Source organism: Podarcis tiliguerta (genome assembly GCF_965153285.1).
Source record: "Podarcis tiliguerta genome assembly, chromosome: 2".
NCBI classification, from domain to species: Eukaryota; Metazoa; Chordata; class Lepidosauria; order Squamata; family Lacertidae; genus Podarcis; species Podarcis tiliguerta.
The window spans coordinates 113,494,664-113,516,068 of NC_139535.1; the positions used below are offsets into that span (position 1 = coordinate 113,494,664).

At 48.1% G+C, this 21,405-nt stretch overlaps 2 protein-coding genes and 1 long non-coding RNA gene across 5 annotated transcripts in view; all 3 read right to left on the minus strand.

Annotated features, from left to right (window-relative positions):
* Positions 1–6,810, minus strand: part of AVIL (advillin) — a 55,081-nt gene extending 48,271 nt beyond the window's left edge. The window contains exon 1 of one of the 2 annotated variants that reach the window (XM_083427420.1): positions 6,570–6,810. The gene's annotated coding sequence lies outside the window, so the exon portion shown is untranslated. Of the gene's footprint in view, positions 1–1,644; positions 1,769–6,569 lie in introns of those variants that run through there. The other variant, XM_083427419.1, reaches the window with a different exon arrangement.
* A 1,599-nt stretch (positions 6,811–8,409) lies between these two features.
* CTDSP2 (CTD small phosphatase 2) overlaps positions 8,410–21,405 on the minus strand; it is a 74,785-nt gene continuing 61,789 nt past the window's right edge. For both annotated transcript variants that reach the window (XM_083428006.1, XM_083428007.1), the window contains 5 exons: positions 19,616–19,717; positions 17,494–17,550; positions 14,936–15,028; positions 14,071–14,256; positions 8,410–11,971 (listed from right to left, as the gene is read on the minus strand). In XM_083428006.1, coding sequence (XP_083284132.1) covers positions 11,846–11,971; positions 14,071–14,256; positions 14,936–15,028; positions 17,494–17,550; positions 19,616–19,717 — 564 coding nt within the window. In that variant the 3' untranslated portion in view covers positions 8,410–11,845. The remainder of the gene's footprint in view (positions 11,972–14,070; positions 14,257–14,935; positions 15,029–17,493; positions 17,551–19,615; positions 19,718–21,405) is intronic.
* On the minus strand, positions 11,981–14,060 carry LOC310671785. Its single transcript, XR_014508189.1, has 3 exons — positions 13,747–14,060; positions 12,942–13,364; positions 11,981–12,189 (listed from the first exon to the last, which is right to left on the minus strand). It is a non-coding gene; the product is annotated as an uncharacterized lncRNA (long non-coding RNA).

Below are 21,405 nucleotides of genomic sequence, written 5' to 3' on the forward strand. Positions count from 1 at the left end.
TTGGCATTGGCAGGGGTAAAGGTAAAGGTAAAGGTACCCCTGCCCGTACGGGCCAGTCTTGACAGACTCTAGGGTTGTGCGCCCATCTCACTCAAGAGGCCAGGGGCCAGCGCTGTCCGAAGACACTTCCGGGTCACGTGGCCAGCGTGACATTGCTGCTCTGGCGAGCCAGAGCCGCACACGGAAACACCATTTACCTTCCTGCTAGTAAGCGGTCCCTATTTATCTACTTGCACCCGGGAGTGCTATCGAACTGCTAGGTTGGCAGGCGCTGGGACCGAACAGCGGGAGCGCACCCCGCCGCGGGGATTCGAACCGCCGACCTTGCGATCAGCAAGTCCTAGGCGCTGAAGCTTTTACCCACAGCGCCACCCACGTCCCTTATCGGCAGGGGTATTGTTATGCAAATGAAGTGGGGGGGGGAGGAAGCAACATCACCTTCCCCCAAAGCGAAGGGTAGTCCGTTAAAGGATTCTGGGGGGCGTTGCTCTGTCCGAAGCCTATGGAGGTGTGGTCCTAAGGCACGCCCCCGAGCGGTGACACCCGGGGGGTCCTAGTTGACGTACTTCAGCAGGACTTCCCCCGCTGGTGGTTAACCCTCACCGGTCTTCATGCAATTGGGCTGAAGCCGGTTAGTCGATAGGAACCAATGCCTAAGCCAATACCTCTCAATTCCTGTAATCAATAAAGTTGTGGCCTTTTACGCCCATTAACCTTAAATAAAGAAGAAGAAGAAGAAGAAGAAGAAGAAGAAGAAGAAGAAGAAGAAGAAGAAGAAGAAGAGTTTGGATTTGAGATCCCGCCTTTCACTCCCTTTAAGGAGTCTCAAAGCGGCTAACATTCTCCTTTCCCTTCCTCCCCCACAACAAACACTCTGTGAGGTGAGTGGGGCTGAGAGACTTCAAAGAAGTGTGACTGGCCCAAGGTCACCCAGCAGCTGCATGTGGAGGAGCGGGGAAGCGAACCCGGTTCCCCAGATTACGAAACTACCGCTCTTAACCACTACACCACACTGGCTCTCAGTGTGGTGTCCTGTGCCTTTATTTCACAAGTGTCCTGTGCCTTTATTTCACAAGGGGGGAGGGGGACTTGCCACACAAGAATGGTGCCCACACCATGCTCAGTGCCACGCCACATTTTTAAGCGACATAATTTACACCCCGATTTCCCCTTGCCCTGCCTTGCTCCTCAACCAGGACCAGCTTTTAATGCCTAGTGTTTGCCAGCACGGACTTCCAGATGTTGTTGGACTGCAACCCCGTCATTCTTGACCAAGGGCCAATGCTGCCTGGGGCTGATGGGAGCTGGAATCCTGCACCTGGAGCCCAGCAGGTCCCTAATCTCTGTCCTAGAAGACGGGAAGGAAGAGCAAGAGCGGTGCTGAGCGTGTCCCTAGTTCCTTTCCCTCGACTCCGAGCAATCACAGCCAAGCCAGTTAAATGAGAGACAAAGAGTAGAGCTTCTTTGGCAAGGATCTCCTAGGCTGGATTGCATGCAGTTTTGCCCCAGTAGTTAAAAGCCCCTGGATACACCCTGTTCTCTATGGGCCCATGCGAGCCTCACTGCACAGGTAGACGGAGCCTCTCTTCTCATCCTTACAGCTGGGGCTCAAGTCACACATATAGAGGACATGCAGATACTTACAAATCAACTGTGAGGCAGTAGATGCTCAGTGCTAGTTCCTCTTGAATACGGCAGGGAGAGGCACACTCAAAAAGACCAGTAAAGCATTCTGGGAGATGCAAGGGCGGGCACGATCAGAGCGGCTGAACCCGCAGCGGCAGACTACACCCTCCTCCCCCTTTTCCATAACCCCCAATTGCTCAGTCATTGAAAGCAGATGGTGGGATTTAACAAGAGGAGTAGACCAGTCCTACAGACTCTCTTTGGGGCCTTGGAGGCATCCCAAAGGCTGGGATTGATTAGCCAGAATCATGCAGGGCTGAGCCAGCTCAAGTTCCAGAGAAAAAGGGCAGCCGTTTGGACTTTGCTCTGGAAAGAACTCTCTGGCCCTCTCCTCCTTTTGGCACAGAGGTCTGTGGTTCCGGCCTCCCCACCACCACCACCACTTCTGAAAGCTGAGGAATCTGCCTTTGATTTGCATAAAAGCTATAGGGGACCAACACAGATATAGTGGGTGGCTGCACTATAAACCTATCACTGCCTGGGCGATGTCTGGAGCGATTCCTGTAGCGAAACACACATGGAAACATTTGCAGCAGAGTGGGAAATCCTCCATGTGGATTCTGCAGGGAAGTAGGAAATTCAGAGTCTCCTTGCTTCCTTGTTTTTAAAATAATATTTATTACTTTTTGAACAATTTACACAAAACCAAATAAAAACAGAAAAAAACGCAATACAATATAAAGACACTACATAATACTAGACACATTAAACTAACAAAACCAAACAAAAACAATTTAAAACACTCAAACAATTTCAGTATCTTATCTTTCATTCACTTATTTCACCGACCTCCTCACACCTCCCTTTTTGTATTCCACTTCTGTCAAATGTTTCAGCAATTCCTTTCCATCTTCCTCTGTTATCTGACCTATAATTATCCTAGCACATTCTAACCTTATTTTACCTTTAAGATTCCATTAATCTATTTATACTTAAATCCTTATAACATTTCTACTAAAGCCATATAAGTTCATTCCAAGAATCTTTTAACATTCATTAATTTTACAATATTTTCTGTAAATAATCTTTAAACTTTTTCCAGTCTTCTTCCACCGACTCCTCTCCCTGGTCTCGGATTCTGCCAGTCATTTCCGCCAGTTCCATGTAGTCTATCAACAGAGTCTTCTTGCTTCCTGTTTGTGGATAATTCCTACAGAATACTTGTGGGATTTGCCATTCTTGCATAACAACTAAATATATATATATACTGGTGCAGTCATCCCAGTAAATTCAACACAGAAATATACAAAAAAATATAATTCTGGGCTCCATCAAACTTTTTGGTGCAATGGCTGGTGTGGGTGAAAATCTCCACTAGCTGTGATTACCAACCACAGAGAAGGACTGCAGTCTAGGCGTCCTCTGCAACGCAGTTAACTCTGCAGCCTTATTTCCAGGCCAGGTTTGTGTAATACAGAACCACTCTGTAGCCTTGAACTATGCCAGCTATTCCTGGCAGTGTCAAGAGCAACCATCATAGTCAAGTTGTGACTCCAGGGATGATAGGATTCCATGTTTTTCATGATTTGCTGGTTCAGCCAGGTTATAGATTGCATTCATATAACATATACCGTATTGGCCTGAATAGAAGCCTCACTTTTTTCTCTCTTCTAAATTCCAACCGTGTAAAGTTAAACTCACAACCTTACAAAAATTGGCTTTTACGGTATCGCTGCTGAAAAAGACATACGGTAAACTGGAACATGTGTGAGTGCCAGCAGAATTTTAAGGGAGCAGCTTATATTTGGGTGCGGCTTATATTCGGGCCTGTTTGGGATGCGGGTGGCGCTGTGGGTAAAACCTCAGCGCCTAGGACTTGCCGATCGCATGGTCGGCGGTTCGAATCCCCGCGGCGGGGTGCGATTCCGTCTTTCGGTCCCAGCGCCTGCCAACCTAGCAGTTCAAAAGCACCTCCGGGTGCAAGTAGATAAATAGGGACCGCTTACCAGCGGGAAGGTAAACGGCGTTCCGTGTACTGCGCTGGCTCGCCAGATGCAGCTTGTCACGCTGGCCACGTGACCCGGAAGTGTCTGCAGACAGCGCTGGCTCCCGGCCTGTAGAGTGAGATGGGCGCACAACCCTAGAGTCTGGCAAGACTGGCCCGTACGGCCAGGGGTACCTTTACCTTTATATTCGGGCCAATACAGTAATTCATATAACAGAGTTACATAATGACTCTACCCAGATTTAGTTCATGCCAGGGGTGCCAACTTGAATAAAATATTGGGGGCGGGGGCAGGCAAGCCATGGGTCACAAGGCACGGCATGCACACGCCATTTGCATGGCAATGCCCATCAACTTTGTGGGGGCCCCCTCAAGTATTTTATGGGGGGGGAGGGTCCAAAACCCTTCAGCCTAGCCTAGGAGTTGGCTGCACTCCTGAAACTGTGTAAGATTCATATTCCTTCCTGCATTGATATGCAGATTGTAATGCATGCTCTTACATCTCACAATGCAAAAGGGATCGTTGAGGATACTTTGCATCCCGATGCCTCTAATTTGTTTAATCAATAGCGCTAGTATTCATCCATTACAATATACCGTCCCAATTTCAATGGTGCAGCTTAGAACCAGGACTTAATAGTTTTATGGTAGGGGTAGGAGAAATTGGCTTCCTCATCCACTGTCTCTTCTGGACAAATGTTTTGTGGGCTGGGTGGGTGTCAAAGGTCAGAGGTGGGTGGGGGCAGAGGCAAAATTCGGAGGAGCAATGGCTGCAACAACATACAGAGGTACCTCGGGTTAAGTACTTAATTCGTTCCGGAGGTCTGTTCTTAACCTGAAACTGTTCTTAACCTGAAGCACCACTTTAGCTAATGGGGCCTCCCGCTGCTACCGCCGCACGATTTCTGTTCTCATCCTGAAGCAAAGTTCTTAACCCGAGGTACTATTTCTGGTTAGCAGAGTCTGTAACCTGAAGTGTATGTAACCCGAGGTACCACTGTACAGTAGTACCTCGGTTTACGAACTTAATCCGTTCCGGAAGTCCGTTCTTAAACCAAAAACATTCTTAAACCAAGGCACGCTTTCCCTAATGAGGCCTCCCGCCGCCAGTGCCCTTCCACGGTTCGGATTCCATTCTTAGATGGAGGTAAAGTTCTCAAACCAGGATACTATTTCCGGTTTGGGGAAGTTTGTAAACCAAATCGTTCTTAAACTGGACTGTTCTTAAACCGAGGTACCACTGTACTAGCTTTTACACAAACTCACACACCCTTCTTTCATCTCCCATCCAGTCAAGCAAAGAAGCATTACTGTATAGTCCAAAAGGTGAAGTGTTGTTAAATGTATCTTACAGAGAATATTTTAATAATAATAATAATAATAATAATAATAGGTAAAGGGACCCCTGACCATTAGGTCCAGTCGTGGCCAACCCTGGGGTTGAGGCGCTCATCTCGCTTTATTGGCCAAGGGAGGTGGCGTACAGCTTCTGGGTCATGTGGCCAGCATGACTAAGCCGCTCCTGGCAAACCAGAGCAGCGCACGGAAACACCGTTTACCTTCCCACTGGAGTGGCACCTATTTATCTACTTGCACTTTGACGTGCATTTGCATAATGCACTTGAAATGCACTTAAAGCGTTATATTTGCAGCTGTATAGCCGAGTCCTTTGGGAGAAACTACCGTATTGGCCCAAATATAGGCCGCACCCGCAAATAAGCCACACCTTTAAAACTTGGCGGCTTGGGGGAGGCTTGGGAGCCGTGGACGGGACGGGCGCCATTGCCCCATGCTCCCGGGCTGCTTCGCTGGCAGAGTAAGGTTGCAAATATAAGCAGCACTTTAACTTTTCACAATTGGAATTGGGGTGGGTGGGGAGTGTGGCTTATATTCAGGCCAACACGGTAAGCAGTTCCCCACTCCAGAAAAATTCCCTGCAGAGAACCATGTTGAAGTGCCCGGTGCTGTAGCTCCTAACCCTTCAGTGTGCTCACAGTAGCTCTTCCTTCCTTCCTATCGCTGTTGTTTAAATATTCTGCAGTCTGTAAAATGTCCATACTGTAATCAGAATAAACATAGCGCAAATGCAGAATTTGAGTTTCCTTGTCATTGGAATATGTGTGTGTGTGTGTGTTTTGTTTTGGGCCAGAACACAATCAGCCAGCCCTCATCCGAGAACATTCACTTCTGTTCCAAAATGCAGCAATCGTCTTGGCAGCTGTAATAGAACCACTAATTGACTTAACTTACAATCTGCTGCTTGTGATGTCACCTAATGGATGCCCAGAGTCACTGACTCATACCAGGTAGCCAGACAAGAACACGAAACTGGGGGAGACAAGCTTTGCCCAAGGAAAACAACTTCATTGCCAGGCTTCAGCCCTGGAATATGCGAAACGTGACTTTTGAGCATGTACAGAGTGCCTTTCGATTACCACCAAGGAACCGCAACCAGCCCACACCTGTTGTCTGGCAGACATGACCTGTATAAATATTTTTTTTTAAAAAACTCTGCTCAGCTGGAAAGCTGTCTCATCTACCTGACAGGGCTGTTGTGAGAAGATGAGTTCAGTCTCTGTCACCCTATGCTCCCTGGATAAAGGCCAAGATACAAATAAAATTCTCTTCAGCTCAGCCGTTTTCTTACGAGTCCAAATAAATTTCGGAAATCTGGGGTTGAAATCCCATGCGCAACTGGGAGTTAACTTAGGGGTGCTTGCTTCTGAACGGATAAACTGCAAGTTAAGCAGCTGTGTTTCAGAGTCCCTCTTGTGTCTTTGACTTACCGCTAGCAGAATCCGATTTTTCTCCAGAGGCTCTTCCAGAAAACCTAGATCAATCAGGTCCTCTTGACAACCACCCCTTATTTCAAGCCTTGCTTGGATAGTCCTCCCTCCCTCCTCTTGGTCTGACCACCCATAAATCAAGCAGCACTCACCTGGGTCTGCTGCTGACTCCTCTTGCACTGCAAGGCCCAGGGCTGAGGAGCACAAGCTCTTCAGGGTTGCTCCAGCTCCGAGTAGCACAGTCAGTCCAGAGGAACGATCTAGGCTCCTTCGCTAAGATTTGACTGCATTTGCATCTTGCCTTTATATCAGCTGCCTGGGCCAATCAGTGCTGGCCTAGCCCAACAGCATGGATTAGTTTAGGGAAAATATCTTTTATTTGTTTCTGACAAAAGGAGACTCCCAAGTCTGTTTTCTCTTCTCCGCATGCACTCCGCCCATGTCCACTCCACCCATTTCCCATTGATTTTTCTAAAGTGCAGCGCTGCATCAATAATGCAAAGAGATGGGGGCAGGAGATGGGGATCTAACCACATTAGAGTGGCTTGCTCGGAACTGAGGAGGAGAGGAATGCTGGGGGGAGAGGCAATGGCTTTGCCCTTCAGAGAGAAGGGTTGTCCGCCAGGGATAATCTCAATACTTCTGAGGTCTCCAGCAAATCTTTAAATGGTGCATTGGATATCAAGTGGGGTGGAGGCTTTGGGGCATCAAACGAGGTTCTCCAAGGCAAGGCAGGGCAGTCAATCAAGGAAGATAAAAGGACCACCGGCAGGAAGAATTCCACATGTCCCACCTTGCTCTCAGGCTAAGGGCGGCTGTCTTACCTGGGCCTACTTCTGCCCCCAAAATATAAAACACAGAGCAGTCAAGCCTTGTGATAACCAACCAAGTCCAGCAGTTGGTTTTGCACATGGAGTTCATTGGTTGGTACCGTGTTTTTCGCTCCACAAGACACACTTTTTTCCTCCTAAAAAGTAAGGGGAGGTGTCTGTGCGTCTTTTGGAGTAAATGTGTGGTCGATCGCTGGCTCCCTTTCTGGTCTCGCCCCCTTGCCCAGGTCTCCATTGTTGAATGTTCTACGGACGGAGGCGGTTTTCCCCAGTGACACGTGACTGGCTAATTAGATTATCTGTCTAGAAACTGTAGGAACGGCTCCCTTTCCTTTCCTGAAGAAGCTAAAGAACTATGAGTTGAGCCCCATGAAAACAGAATTTTTTTTCCCTTTGCAAAATAAGCTCAACAACTTTGAGCTGATCCCCAAAAAAGGGGGCTTTTCCCCTTTGCAAAAGAAGCTGCACAACTTTGAGCCCCAAAAACAAGGCTTTCCTCCTTTCCTCCTCTAAAAACTAGGTGCGTCTTATGGTCAGGTGCGTCTTTTGGAGCGAAAAATACGGTAAGCGAAAAATCAAGGGATGAAGTCGGGGGAGAGCAAACCTTCACAGTTCATAGATGAAGCTGCTAGATCCCATTCCCATCAGTTATCCCTCCTCTGAATTCTAAAAATTAAAATGCTTTCTGCTTCTCTCCACACACCCCTTCACTTCCCCCCCCGGGTAGTCTTATCCATGTTTTTGGATTATAGCACTCAGTAACTTTTAACAAACGACTCAAATCCCTCCAGTGAAATGTAATTGTCCATAGCTCCCCACCCCCAACACTGACTACCCTCTAGCTCTGATATGCTCCTGCATCACTTGATTTCTCATTTCGTAAAGGGCGGCAAATGTGCAAATTTGCTTTCCAAGGACAAGAACTGCATTGAGGTGCTCCTAAGCTCCCTTTGTGGCTCCTAAGCTCTCACCTGTTATTCCAGTTGTCATGTGCGAACCAGCCTTGTCTGCGGCGCTTGCAGAGCTAGATTCTTTTCTGCAGCCGGGGGAAGGAAGTTTTACCTCCCAAAATTTTGCCGCCCAGCTTCAAAAGAATATTGCATTAGACCTCCAGAACCCACTCTGCTCAAAGACTTGGGAAAAAGAGGAGACACACACCTGCTCTCTTTTATTATTTCTTTAATTTGCAGTTAATACAAAGATTCCAAAAATAGAAAGAGATCGAAATGGCAGCAGTGCCGGCTTCAAGTTTTGGGATATCTTTTTTTTTTTCAATTAAAACAAAATTTTAAAAAAGAAAAACCACCCAGCAAGTGAGGACACATGACTAAGGCAACTGATATTTTCATACTTCTATGAGGTGGGGACAGAAGGGGGAAGCCCTGGGCTCTGTTACTCAAAAGCCACCAGCTATGCATGTTTGAAAAGAAGGGATGAAGGAGGTACAGCAAAAGACTGTGTGTGTGTGTGTGTGTGTGTGTGTGTGTTTGCTTTTGTAGGAGGAGCATGCAAGGCACCCCTAAAAGGCACACCTTTTAGAGGTGCCCTGTATTAAGCATTAGCGCTGCCTCTTTGATGGGTTTGATCAAGGCACAATCCCAACATTGGCAATTGGACTCAGGTTATCATCATGGCTATTAAACAGGCCAAGGAAGCCTGCTGCAGAGTGAGAACGAGCATCAGCAGACTCCGCCCTCGAGTTAATTCACACAGCCAAGCTTGTTCCAGATGGGAGCCATCACTCGGCAGACTCTGTAGTTCCACATTACTTTCAACAAGCAAGCGTTCGCAGCTTGATGAAACTGGGAGTGCTCAGTTTAATTTATCATGTGTCGGCCAAAACCAGCTCCGCACAGATCCCACCACGCTGTGACTGACAAAACTTCCACCCGTTTGCCCAAATCTTAAGTCCCGTGACTGGGATGGAGGAGAAATTCTGGAGCACATTTCATCAGCCGAGGTGGAGGAGTGTAGAAAACAGGAGTGCAACGTTTCCCCATCGAGGGAAGGGGTTTCGGAGCTGAGCTGAGCAAAAGGAAAGGCGAGGGCAAGAGCGGGCAGGTTGCGTGAGAAGGAGAGGGAGGGAAATGGAGGTGACTTCTCCTCGGATGACACAAAGGGAAAAGACACAACTGCGAGGATAGCCTCAAACAGGAAGGAAAAACAAAGGGTTTTTGTTCTTTCTAGCACACATTAACTTCGCAGTGTTTAAAGCTCTCTCACTGTTGTGTGTTGTGGAGAAAACAGAATTAAGAGGAGAAAAAACTCTTCCCTCCACGGAGCTAGGGACTTGCGTGTCACCTCCATTACCCTCTCCACAGCTGCTGAGGCAAAGAGAGTAACGCCTCATAGTGGAAGCAAGGCCAGCAAGAGGAGGAAAGAAAAGTAGCAGCCGCAGGCTCGTCTCAAGCACCATTTGAGGCCTAACACACACACACACACACAGGTCAAGGAGTAGCCGATTCAGCACACTTAAAAAACGGCAACGGAAACTTCAAGAAGCACTTTGGCCAGGCTAAGAGCTGCCTGCTCACTCAGCCAACAAGAAGGATTGTAAAGCTTTGGTCCTGCTGAGCAGGGAGGAAGCCTTCCAGATGTTGTTGGGACCCAAACTCCTGTCAGCCACTATGGACAATTGTCAGGGGTGAGGAGAGTCCTAAGTCCAGCAGCAACATCTGGATGGGCCACAGGTTGCTCACCCCTGGTTTTGTTTTTTAGCTTCCTGCCCCAGGTGGTGAGGTGACCCCCCCCCCTGCGTCCAAACCAAGGAGGCAGCACCAGAAAGAAACAAAAAGAACCGTGAATGGCCCCATCCTGACCCCACAACGGCGAAGCATGGAGTCACTTGCAAATGTATTGCTTATGGGAGCGGGAGGGAGAGAAGCAAGCTGGCTGAGCGGAAGGTATTTGGTTGCCACCAATGGCACTTCGAAAGCACTTGTTCACAGCACGTTAAGAGACATGACTAGGAAAGGCAGCGTACCATATTGCTGGGGGGAGGTGGAGAAAGGGAGGGGCGACGGCCGCTCCCAAGTAATAGCGACACCTACGTTTGGTTTCTCGAGAGCTGGGGCCGCCGTGAAAATGCTGAGGGGAGGAGTGTGGCAAAAAGGCCCAGCTGCTTCTCTGGGGCTCGTTTCCTAAGAAAGCCTGGCAGAAAAGAGATGCACATGTCTCTTCATGCGCAGAGGCCGCAGCGACGTTCCTCCTCGCTCTCCCAATGAAGACAGCAAGGCAATGGAGCAGGCTGTCCCCTGCCCACCCCCCAGCTTCTAACACGCTAGTCCATGATTCCCTGAGGCCACCCGAGGGGCCGGGCTTTTCAAGTTACGACGATGGAGCCTAGAACGAGTCCTGAGTGGGAAAGGCAGGGCGCCTCTGCGGCACCCGCCCCCAGAAAGCAACCCACGGGCAAAACGCCAGCACCCTCCTGTCCTTCAAAGCTAGCAATGCGCACTGAAGGAGGGTGGGAGAACTGAACAGTGCTGAGGCAGGTTTATAGTAACCCTGTGACCTGGTCTGTGTGTCCCCCACACCCCACCCAAGAAGCAAAAATAGGCCAGAGCAAAGCAATAGGGCGATCTCTGCAGCATCGGTCCTCAACCAATGTGGAGTTTGTGGGAACGGGCCGGCTGACTTAGCCTTAGTCCTTTTCTACGCTCATGCCACTGTTTGTTTGTTTTAACGTTCGAGGGTTTCCGAAAGGGTTCCTTCCCCTCTGGGGCTGAACCCAAACCACAAGACACAGTATAAAAAGAAGTTAAAGGCTTCCCAAAAGCCAACAGGATAATTAGGGACCAAGACCCCTGAAACTGTGGGTTCACTACTGCTCTGAAGGGGAAACGCTGGAAGGGAATAGGGAAAAAGGAAAAAGGCCTCATTAAAAAATAAGACTTTCCCCCCTCTCTCTAACCAGGTATCCAAGGCAAGGAAAGCCTCTGCTCCGAGGAATCCAGTGGCCTGAGCAGCTGAAGGAGAGGATCCCTCCGAAAGACACCTGGCTAGGACAGAAGTATTGGGCAGCCAACTCAGTGCCCTGCCCTGCCTTGCCTGGGGGATAAGGTGGCAAAACTGCTAGGCCCCAGGTGCTGGGTAAGCAGCACTCTCAGGAGCATCTAAAAGGGAGCGAGGAGGCAGGTAGTTTTTTTAATAACAAAAGGAAAAGGGTCAGCCAAATCGTTTGGCATTGCTTTTGAGGAGAGGGTAGGCAGGAGGAACCGGCAGCTTGCACAGCACAAACCACACCCAGAACTAACCACCCTGCAGCGAATGGAGGAAGCCGAGCCCTGGAGAAATGGTGCGCCTTCACAATGCTCCCTGTATCCTCACAGTGCATAGATACGAGCGCTGTTGGGGACGGGGTCTTGGGCGACCCTGCTTTTGGAGGAAATGCCAGAGGCTCTGGGATCCTGCCAGACCCTGGATGGAAACTGCTCTGGCGCTGCCCAGTGGGCGGCCGTTCAGGTTATTGCCTCCAAAGTGCTTGCATCTGCCTTGCGGTGGGGTTGTGGAGAACCATCCCCACGGCTCCCCCTTCCCCTCCAGGCCAGTACTGAAGGCACTGAGTGAAAAAGGTCCTCTGTGGGCATAGGAAGGCCTCAGGGTGCCCTCAGCTGGCCAAGGCTGGTGTAGACATCCTCCGCTTCGCTCAGCTCCTCAAAGATCGGGATCAGGTTCAGCAGTTCGGTGTCGGCCATGTCATCAAACCAGGACTGGACTGGCACCTGCGGGGAAATCGAAAAGGGCAGGGAGAAGTCAGTCGGGAGCACTATGGAGCATGTAGACAGAAAGCAGAGACCTAATGTTTAAGGAACCAGGAAGACCTGGGAGCAGAATTCAAACCCTGCAGTACTCACTTGGCTATTAATATGAAGCATGGATACATCCCCTCAGAAGAGACAGATTTGCCCTCACATCAGGCACATATATACCGTATTTTTCGCTCTATAACACGCACCCGACCATAACACGCACATAGTTTTTAGAGGAGGAAAACAAGAAAAAAAATATTCTAAACGAAACAGTGGATGTATGATTTTTGTGGTTCATGCTGTGGCCACAGACATGTGATCTGACAGTGAGTTTGGAGTAGCCCAATGTAAAAATCCTGAGGATCCTTTGTAACCACGTTTTAAGTGGGGAGGGAAGGAAAAGCACTCAAGGGACAAGGAGCATGTGTGGGGTGGCTGGAGAAGGAAGCTGCTAATAATGAAGAGGAAGGGTATAAGGGGAGAAGGCTCCTCTCCTCTCCCACTTTGCTCCTTTAAAGCAAGCAGGCTCTGCTTTTCTCCCTCCTCCCCGCTCATCCTCGGCTTAGCGAGCTGAAAAACTTTGCTGCTATTTAGCTAGCTGAGTGGGGAGGAGAGAGGGACAGAGAGCCTGCTTGCTTTAAAGGAACCAACCGGACACTTGTGTAAGCTGCTCCTCTCCTCTCCCGCTTTGCTCCTTTAAAGAAGCAGGCTCTCTGTCCCTCTCTCCTCCCCACTCAGCGGCTCTTCTCCCGCTTTGCTGTTTCAAAGCGAGCCACGGAGGAGGGAAGGAAGGGGAACCATGGATCCTCTGCTCACGACTGCAGCAGATCCCCCCCGTCACCCGTAGGCATTCCCTCCATAACACGCACAGACATTTCCCCTTACTTTCTAGGAGGAAAAAAGTGAGTGTTATGGTGCAAAAAATACGGTATATAAAAAAAACTCCATGTAGTTAAAGGGCTTTGGAAAGTATTCGGGCAAATATTCAAAATACAGTGACAATACAAGACTTAGCTTTTAAACAGGGTGCACGAAAGGTAATCGTTGTGGACAAAACTAGTCGCACTAATACTAACTGCTCACTCACTCCTACAATTATGGCCACAGCTGTGAATTGTCACCTGGAAAACCTTGTAGATGTGCTCTGTTGGATAGGTTTGGAAGGATATTTCATGCGCTGGAGAACTTTTGGGGTTGAGCTGGCTAGAGTAGTGAGAAAAGGGAGGAAAAAAGTAGATTTGAAGGGGGAAATGATGTGGTACAGTCAGCCTTCCTGAGAATTTACCACTTCAGGTGTGTGTGTGTGTGTGTGTGTGTGTGAGAGAGAGAGAGAGAGAGAGAGAGAACATGTTTTGAATGGCCCTACCTAGCACATAAGGGACGCGGGTGGTGCTGTGGGTTAAACCACAGAGCCTAGGACTTGCCGATCAGAAGGTCGGCGGTTCAAATCCCCGCAACGGGGTGAGCTCCTGTTGCTCGGTCCCAGCTCCTGCCAACCTAGCAGTTCGAAAGCACGTCAAAGTGCAAGTAGATAAATAGGTACCGCTCTGGCGGGAAGGTAAACGGCGTTTCTGTGCGCTGCTCTGGTTCGCCAGAAGCGGCTTAGTCATGCTGGCCACATGACCCGGAAGCTGTCTGATGACAAACGCCGGCTCCCTCGGCCAATAAAGCGAGATGAGCGCCGCAACCCCAGAGTCGGCCACGACTGGACCTAATGGTCAGGGGTCCCTTTACCTTTACCTTTTTACCTAGCACACAAGTGTTGCAGTCAGCACCATCTTAAAAGGCAGGGGTGAGAAACAAAGGAGAATGCTTTATTTAAGAGAGCTTCTTTCACCTAGTGTCGATGTAACTATTGTTATTTTCTTTCTAACTAAATCCAGATCAAAAGATTTTTAAACCAATCAACCAACCTACCTACCTACCTACCTATCAAGAACTCAAGTCTTACACATGATTTAAAGGGTCTTTGCTGCTTTCCTGCCAAGGTAAGTCAAAAGTCAACACCAGCTACTATTGAATAACCACTTATGGGGGACACACCCACCCACCCCTCCTGAAGGCATGCTCACCGCATTCTCTGGATGGAAGATGTAGGAGGCAGGAGAATTGTCCAGGATCAAGGTTTTGCGCAGATCACGCCCCAAACGGCTGAGGTCCTTAACGTAACAGCCCTGGTGGAACACGCATGACTCTCGGAAGAGGCGGGCTCGGAAGACTCCACACTTGTCTAGCAGGTCAGTTACGGGGTCAGCATACTGAACAAAGTGATAAGAGGAGCGTGTGAAGACTAGGGCTCAGCATAAGAAAGCAAGAAACCCAACATGGGGGAATCAGGAGAACACAAAGGGCTCTGCCCACTTCTGGCCAGATAGTGCAAACATGGAATTTAGAATCTGGCATGGAATTCATTCATTCATTCATTCATTCATTCATTCATTCATTTAAAGTTTCAAGTCCCCATGGATTTGGAGATCTCAGTGATGCCCAATGCAATTTCAGAAGCCACCAAGGGCCTGAGCAGAACTTCCAGAGGTCAGTTAGTGGTGGAGATTTGAATACTCTGCATGGTCCTTCACTCTTCCTCACAGTTAGGAGAAGCAAAAACAAACAACTATATGCAAACTTGACATTTTGCACAATTTATTCAAGTACCAATAGGCCATGTGTTTCTTGCTGCAGCATTTGGGTTTTATACACGGGGTTATACACAGCTCTGAAGTTTCGGCAACACTCCGAGTTTAGCCCAAGTCAAAGCTGCTCCCAAACCAGTCTTCTAGCAAGACAGAGAGAGCGAATCGTCTATATTCACCTCCAGTTTATCTTCTGAGCTGAAAGTAACACAGCACACCATTGCCACCCTTTCTGCCTTAGCTTCTGCTGCCTTTGAAAGTATCAACCAATTCCCCAAGTCCATGTCCTCCTCCTCCTTCTCACCTTCGCCAAACTGGCAGTGAAGAGGACACACTCAAACAGCTCCCCCATCCGCCTCAGGAACTCATCGACAAATGGCCTCTTCAGCACGTACACCTAGAAGTGAGCAGCAGAAGTCAGCACAAAGGGGCTACTGGTTTTATTTATCTACAACCCACCTTACAGCTGGAGTGAACATGCTACTGTGAAAAACTGGATTCAGTGCTGCGTTGGCCAAAGCACATGACTGCAGGGAACATTTGTAGGGGAGAAGCGATGGGGGGGGGGAGAGGATTCCACCTGCTCATTGCTTTTCTCCCATAACCTCCCCCTTACACCAGTCTGCTTCCTCACTCCCACTTTGCGGAAAGGCAGAGTATCAATATAACAAACAGGATCCAGCCTCGTGAGCCAACTTTTGACAGGTAGGCAGAATGGCACTATTAGGATCACCAGCAGCAAACAGCCACTTCATAGTCCGATGTATACTGGCTAAGAAAGAGACTTTCAAGAGGGGCTGAAAGAGAGTTAAGGCACTGGGGTCTGACTGAGGCTGGAAGACTGAAAGACATCTTTGGTCTCTGGTTCTGTGTTCAGGAGGTGCCCACCCTGAGAATTAGCTGCATGGGCAGTGTGCTCATTTCAGAGAGTGCGGCACAAACCCACAACTTCCCAGTGGCTTGACATTTTAGTCCATTCAGTGTTAACCGTTTATCATTGAACAGGACATAAGCTCCACTCCTTTTTGTGTGACATGGCTATCATAAAAAAAAAACCTGAGGCAAGTAAAAGAATACCTCCCCTTTGGTAAAATTAAAAGGTTTAACATATTAAGACACTAAGAAAGGATTAGGATATATTAAGATATTAAGATAAAGATTAAGTGAAGACAGAGGGAAGGGATTTGCTGATTAAATATTTGAATTGGAATACAGTGAGGGGAGGTGTGGGGAAGTCTGGGAAATAAGTAAATGCGAGGAATATAAAGAAAATGGAATTGTTTTTATTTGTTTTTTTTCTGTGTTGTTGTTTTTGTACTTTTGTATTTTTGTATGTTGGTATTTTTCTTTTGTTTTTCCTGTTATGTAAAAACCCTAATAAAAAATATTATTAAAAAAAAAGAATACCTCCCCTTTAGTGGTGTAATGTGAACAATGGGTTAAATTACTGTGTGCTTGGACTCATTTCTTGAGGAGCACATCCCCTATGTCTGGATGTTCTGAGATAAGGGTACCAGGTGGACCGGGTTACCATAGCAAAATCAACTAGGTTGAGCGCATGAGTCATTCGCCCTCCCATTGCTTCAGGAAATATGAAGTGTGCATACAGATGGGTATAACAGTCTCTAGGGCATTGTTTTCATTATGCTGCCTTGTCTTGTCCATGCCCTGTCCTGTTTGCTGTCTGACTCTGAATCTGTGACAGTCAGAGGAAGAGGCTGTGAGTTTCACATAGCTAGCATGGTGATATAGTATTATTGGAATTCTCTGTACATATGCATCTTCAGAGACCAGAAGAGTTGTCTATAGTAGACAGTGCTGCTTAGCTTTGTCTTGTGTCTGTAGATAATGAACACTTTGCTACTTTGAAATGTATGGGAGAGGAGCTTTTTCCTTAACTGGGGGACTATGGAAGAAGCTGTCTTGCTGGTTGAGGTGTGTTGAACTAGCAGCTGACTTCTTCAAGTCACCAGCATCCTTATTGATGGAGAGGGAAACAACTGCCCTTTAGCATGCTTAAAGGTAAAGGTAAAGGGACCCCTGACCATTAGGTCCAGTCGCAGGCGACTCTGGGGTTGCGGCACTCATCTCGCTTTACTGGCCGAGGAAGCCGGCATACAGCTTCCAGGTCATGTGGCCAGCATGACTAAGCCGCTTCTGGCAAACCAGAGCAGCGCACGGAAATGCCGTTTACCTTCCCGCCGGAGTGGTACCTATTTATCTACTGGCACTTTGTGCTTTTGAACTGCTAGGTTGGCTGGAGCAGGGACTGAGCAACGGGAGCTCACCCCCCGTCACAGGGATTCAAACCGTTGACCTTCTGATCGGCAAGGCCTAGGCTCTGTAGTTTAACCCACGTCCCCCTTAGCGTGCTTAGACTAACCCTAATGCATTTTAAATGAATACAAGCTGCTACAGGCATTGTGGTGAGCGGAATACAGCAAAGAAGCGCAATTGCTGCAAAGCACATCAAGATTCCTCAAGGATTCCCCACCAGTTTTCAGCTGGTCACATTTCTCTCTCCCGGAGCTCTCGTTGCCACGCAGTCGATCCAAGCCATTCCTCCTTAAGCATCCGCTGGAAGCAGCTACCTCCTGAAACAAGTAATCAAGAATAGGCCGTGTTGCCTGGTAACAGCCTATCCTGGATTACTTGAACCAGGCCGAAGCCTTCATAGAATGGTCTTCCTCCTCTTCTTTACAGCACCAAAATGGGAGGCGGTCTCCTTGGCTCATAAAATGAGATTGCCCCCTCCCTCTGCTGCCCCACTTCCAGAACAGATGCCATTGAGAACCCAAAACTGTTGGCAAGGTGGGTGGGTGGGTGGGTAGGGGACCTTCCCCCAAGAGACAGAATTCTTACCTGGTGGGTTGTCCCCTCTATTTCAACAGGCACTATGAAGTCAGCATTGTTGATTGGCTGAGGAATGTTATAAAAGGTGAATGTTAGTTTTTGGAAGGTAACACAACACAATTCTGCCCCACTCTATCCATAAGTCGCGCCAATCTCTGCACACTATCTGATGCTCACTGGGTTTGGCTCGATTTACCAGTACTGAGCCATACACTTTTAAAATGACAGTCATGTCCACTCAAACCAGTGGCAGGGAATCTCCGGTTTAATAATAATAATAATAACAATAATAATAATTTCCCGCCCATCTGGTGGCTCTGGGCAGCTTCCAACAAAATATTAAAATACAGTGGTCTGTTAAACATTAAAAAGCTTCCCCAAACAGGGCTGCCTTCAGATGTCTGGCTGAATGAAGCCCCTCCATGTCCTTATATCTGGTCCTTTGAGACTTTGCCCAGGCCACATCCATCAATGCCAGGATGCATGTGTGGAAAACTCATTGATTTGCGTGGCTGGGATGTATTCTAGCATACAAAGGCTGGAGCCACATCTGTTGCCCTGTCCACTTTTGCTTCTTCCATGTGGCCCCTGGAAGGCTGCCACAATGGAATGTGGCCCTGTCTGAAACAATAAGGCACCTAACAACAGAATCAAATGATTTGTCAGGGAATCAATCGCTGAGTCCTTCTAACACCTGGTGCCTGTTTAGTCCCCTGATAGCTTCTTCAGAATTTGCTGGTCAGAATCAGAGACGCAAATATTATAAATTTCTTCCAGTGGCAGAGTTTACGTGTAGGAGTGAGGTAAGAAGGGTTCAAGCCACTTTCCCAGGGCAGAAATAGAAACAGCCGTGAATAAATAGGCTTCCTTCTCCGTTCCCAGGAATAACAGCACTGTGTGTCTGGTATGCAGTAGTAACTGGTTGTAGACACAGAACTAATTTATTAAAATAATGGGAGAACCAAGGAGATTCTTCAAAGAATCCACCACCATTCAAGTTCAAATATATAAAAGGATGTCACATAGAGGAGGGAGAAAGGTTGTTTTCTGCTGCTCCAGAGAAGCGGACACGGAGCAATGGATCCAAACTACAAGAAAGAAGATTCCACCTAAACATTAGGAAGAACTTCCTGACAGTTAGAGCTGTTCGACAGTGGAATTTGCTGCCAAGGAGTGTGGTGGAGTCTCCTTCTTTGGAGGTCTTTAAGCAGAGGCTTGACAACCATATGTCAGGAGTGCTCTGATGGTGTTTCCTGCTTGGCAGGGGGTTGGACTCGATGGCCCTTGTGGTCTCTTCCAACTCTATGATTCTATGATTCTAAGTGGACCTCATTGCTCTCTTTCCCCCTTGTAGCCTCCTGCAGAGACGTCAAAATCCGCTCCAGAAGATTCCACAACCATCTGGAACAGAATCTGAAGGTGCATGGCTGGGGTGTGTGGGTGGCTCTGAGGGGGGAGAAGGGGAAGTCCCACTGAATGAGCAGAAGTTCATTCTGTTGATGTACAGGCTGCACGGGAGACAACCCTCTGGGTTTAGAAAACTTCTAACCAGGAAAACAATGAAGTTGAGGTCCTTTTGTTTAACTACCAAAGCCCCAGTCCTATCCTTCACACTGATATTCCATAAGGCCCTCATCTCTTCATATGCCTTTGCAGCTGTTCTCAGAGGGAGCTGACTTGCACCAAGAAGAGGAGTTTGGATTTGATATCCCGCCTTTCACTCCCCTTCAGGAGTCTCAAAGCGGCTAACATTCTCCTTTCCCTTCCTCCCCCACAACAAACACTCTGTGAGGTGAGTGGGGCTGAGAGACTTCAGAGAAGTGTGACTGGCCCAAGGTCACCCAGCAGCTGCATGTGGAGGAGCGGAGACGCGAACCCGGTTCCCCAGATTACGAGACTACCGCTCTTAACCACTACACCACACTGGCTCTCCAAGCTGGTCCTCTCATGCACTGTCAGCAATGGAGAACCTGTGGTCCTCCGGGTGTTGCCGAACTACAACTCCCATCAGCCCCAACCAGATGGCCAGTGATGATGAGACTTGTAGTCCAGCAACGTCTGGTGGGCCAAGGATGCCTTCTGCCTCCCCCCCACACTTCTCAGAAAAGGAGGAGCATCCTTAGAACATCACCTTGAAGGAGCTGTGTACTAAGGTCTCGTCCAGATCAATCACCACACAGATTCGGCCCTGGTCTTGCAGAGTCACCTCAGGGAGAAGGCACGTCCCAGGAATCTAGAAGAAGAGAAGAAACTTAGCCACCATTGGCATGGTGAATCATGTTGCTGGAGGTATATTTAACAAGCTTCAAAGCCCTGGGGAAGCCCAATATGAAGTCCTTCAAAACTGACTTAGGAAACTTTCCCCATCTTTAGAGAATAGCACAGGCAATACCAACAAGGAGTAGAAACCCTATGCAAAAACTTTCAAATGGCCTAAGGCTCTGGTCCTCATGAATCTTTTCACATTTTTGCTAGAACTCTCAATTTTTATTTTTTAAAGGAAGGTTTTAAGACTACAGAGCAACTGGCAACCTCTGGTAAGAAAGTTCAGAGTTTGAAATGGTGCAGATCAGAATAAAGGGAAGTGTCATTTGGGTTAGTGTGTGTATGTGTGCTTTGCGTCGCTTTGTAGGTTGACCAGCAGCAACAGAGAATAAGGCTTCTGTGACTCTTCAATCATTGCACAGAAGAAAGGGATTTGAGAATTATTTGCTCTTCCATACAACCATTAAAGGTGCAAGAGGCCTGTGGACGAGAGCATTTGATCAGCTATGACCCCAAATGAAGAAACGGGTTATCGTCAAAAGTCACTTGAGCTAATGGCCATCGCTAGACCTCATGGCACGACATTCTTGAAGCTTTCCTGATAATGTGTGTGAGCTTCGGGTGGGAGGAGAATATGGGGCTGGCATTTTTATTTCACTGACATGTCAACGCTGCAAAAAACTTGCATGCATAACAAAGCATCAATCCTACAATGAACACCTTCCTGGAAGCAGCCCCAGTTGACATATTTAACAATCTCTGTACTGTACTGTGGTCCTAATATTTCTTTCCAGAAGACCCACCAGCCTACATATGAAAAGGTGGGATGAGTTGGCGTCGTCCCAACTTTGCACTCCCCTTACTTTGCAAATTTTAACAACAACCAAAATCTCAATCCTGGCCACAGTGATCCATGCGACAGTCACCTCCAGGCTTGACTACTGTAATTCGCTCTACGCGGGGCTGCCCTTGAAGCTGTCCCAGAAACTCCAGCGGGTGCAGAATGCTGCAGCGAGGCTCCCCACGGGGTCTCTGCCATGGGAGCATATTCACCCAGCTGCACTTTACAAGCTGCACTGGCTCCCGGTGGAGTACAGGGTCAGATTTAAGGTGCTGCTTTTGACCTTTAAAGTCCTTCATAGCCTAGGACCCTCGTACCTACGGGACCGCCTCTCCTGGTATGCCCCACGGAGAGCCTCAAGGTCCATAAATAGCAACACCCTAGTGGTCCCAGGCCCTAAAGAAGTTAGATTAGCTTCAACCAGAGCCAGGGCCTTTTCAGCTCTGGCTCTGGCCTGATGGAACGCTCTGCCTCATGAGACCAGGGCCCTGCAGGATCTGATTTCTTTCCGCAGGGCCTGTAAGACAGAGTTGTTCCACCTGGCCTTTGGCTTGGAGCCAGTTTGATTCCCTCCCCGTCTTTCTTTTTTCTTTTCCTTTCTCCTCCTGCGATGAGGCTACATTTTAATATTTTAATGTTTCAATATTTTAATGTTGTATTTTAATTTTGTTTTTAAGTTGTATTCATTCAAATTATTTTAATTATTGCTTGTTAGCTGCCCTGAGCCTGGCCTTGGCTGGGGAGGGTGGGGTATAAATAAAAAATATTGTTATTATTATTAATAATAATACTGTGGTACCTTGGTTCTCAAATGC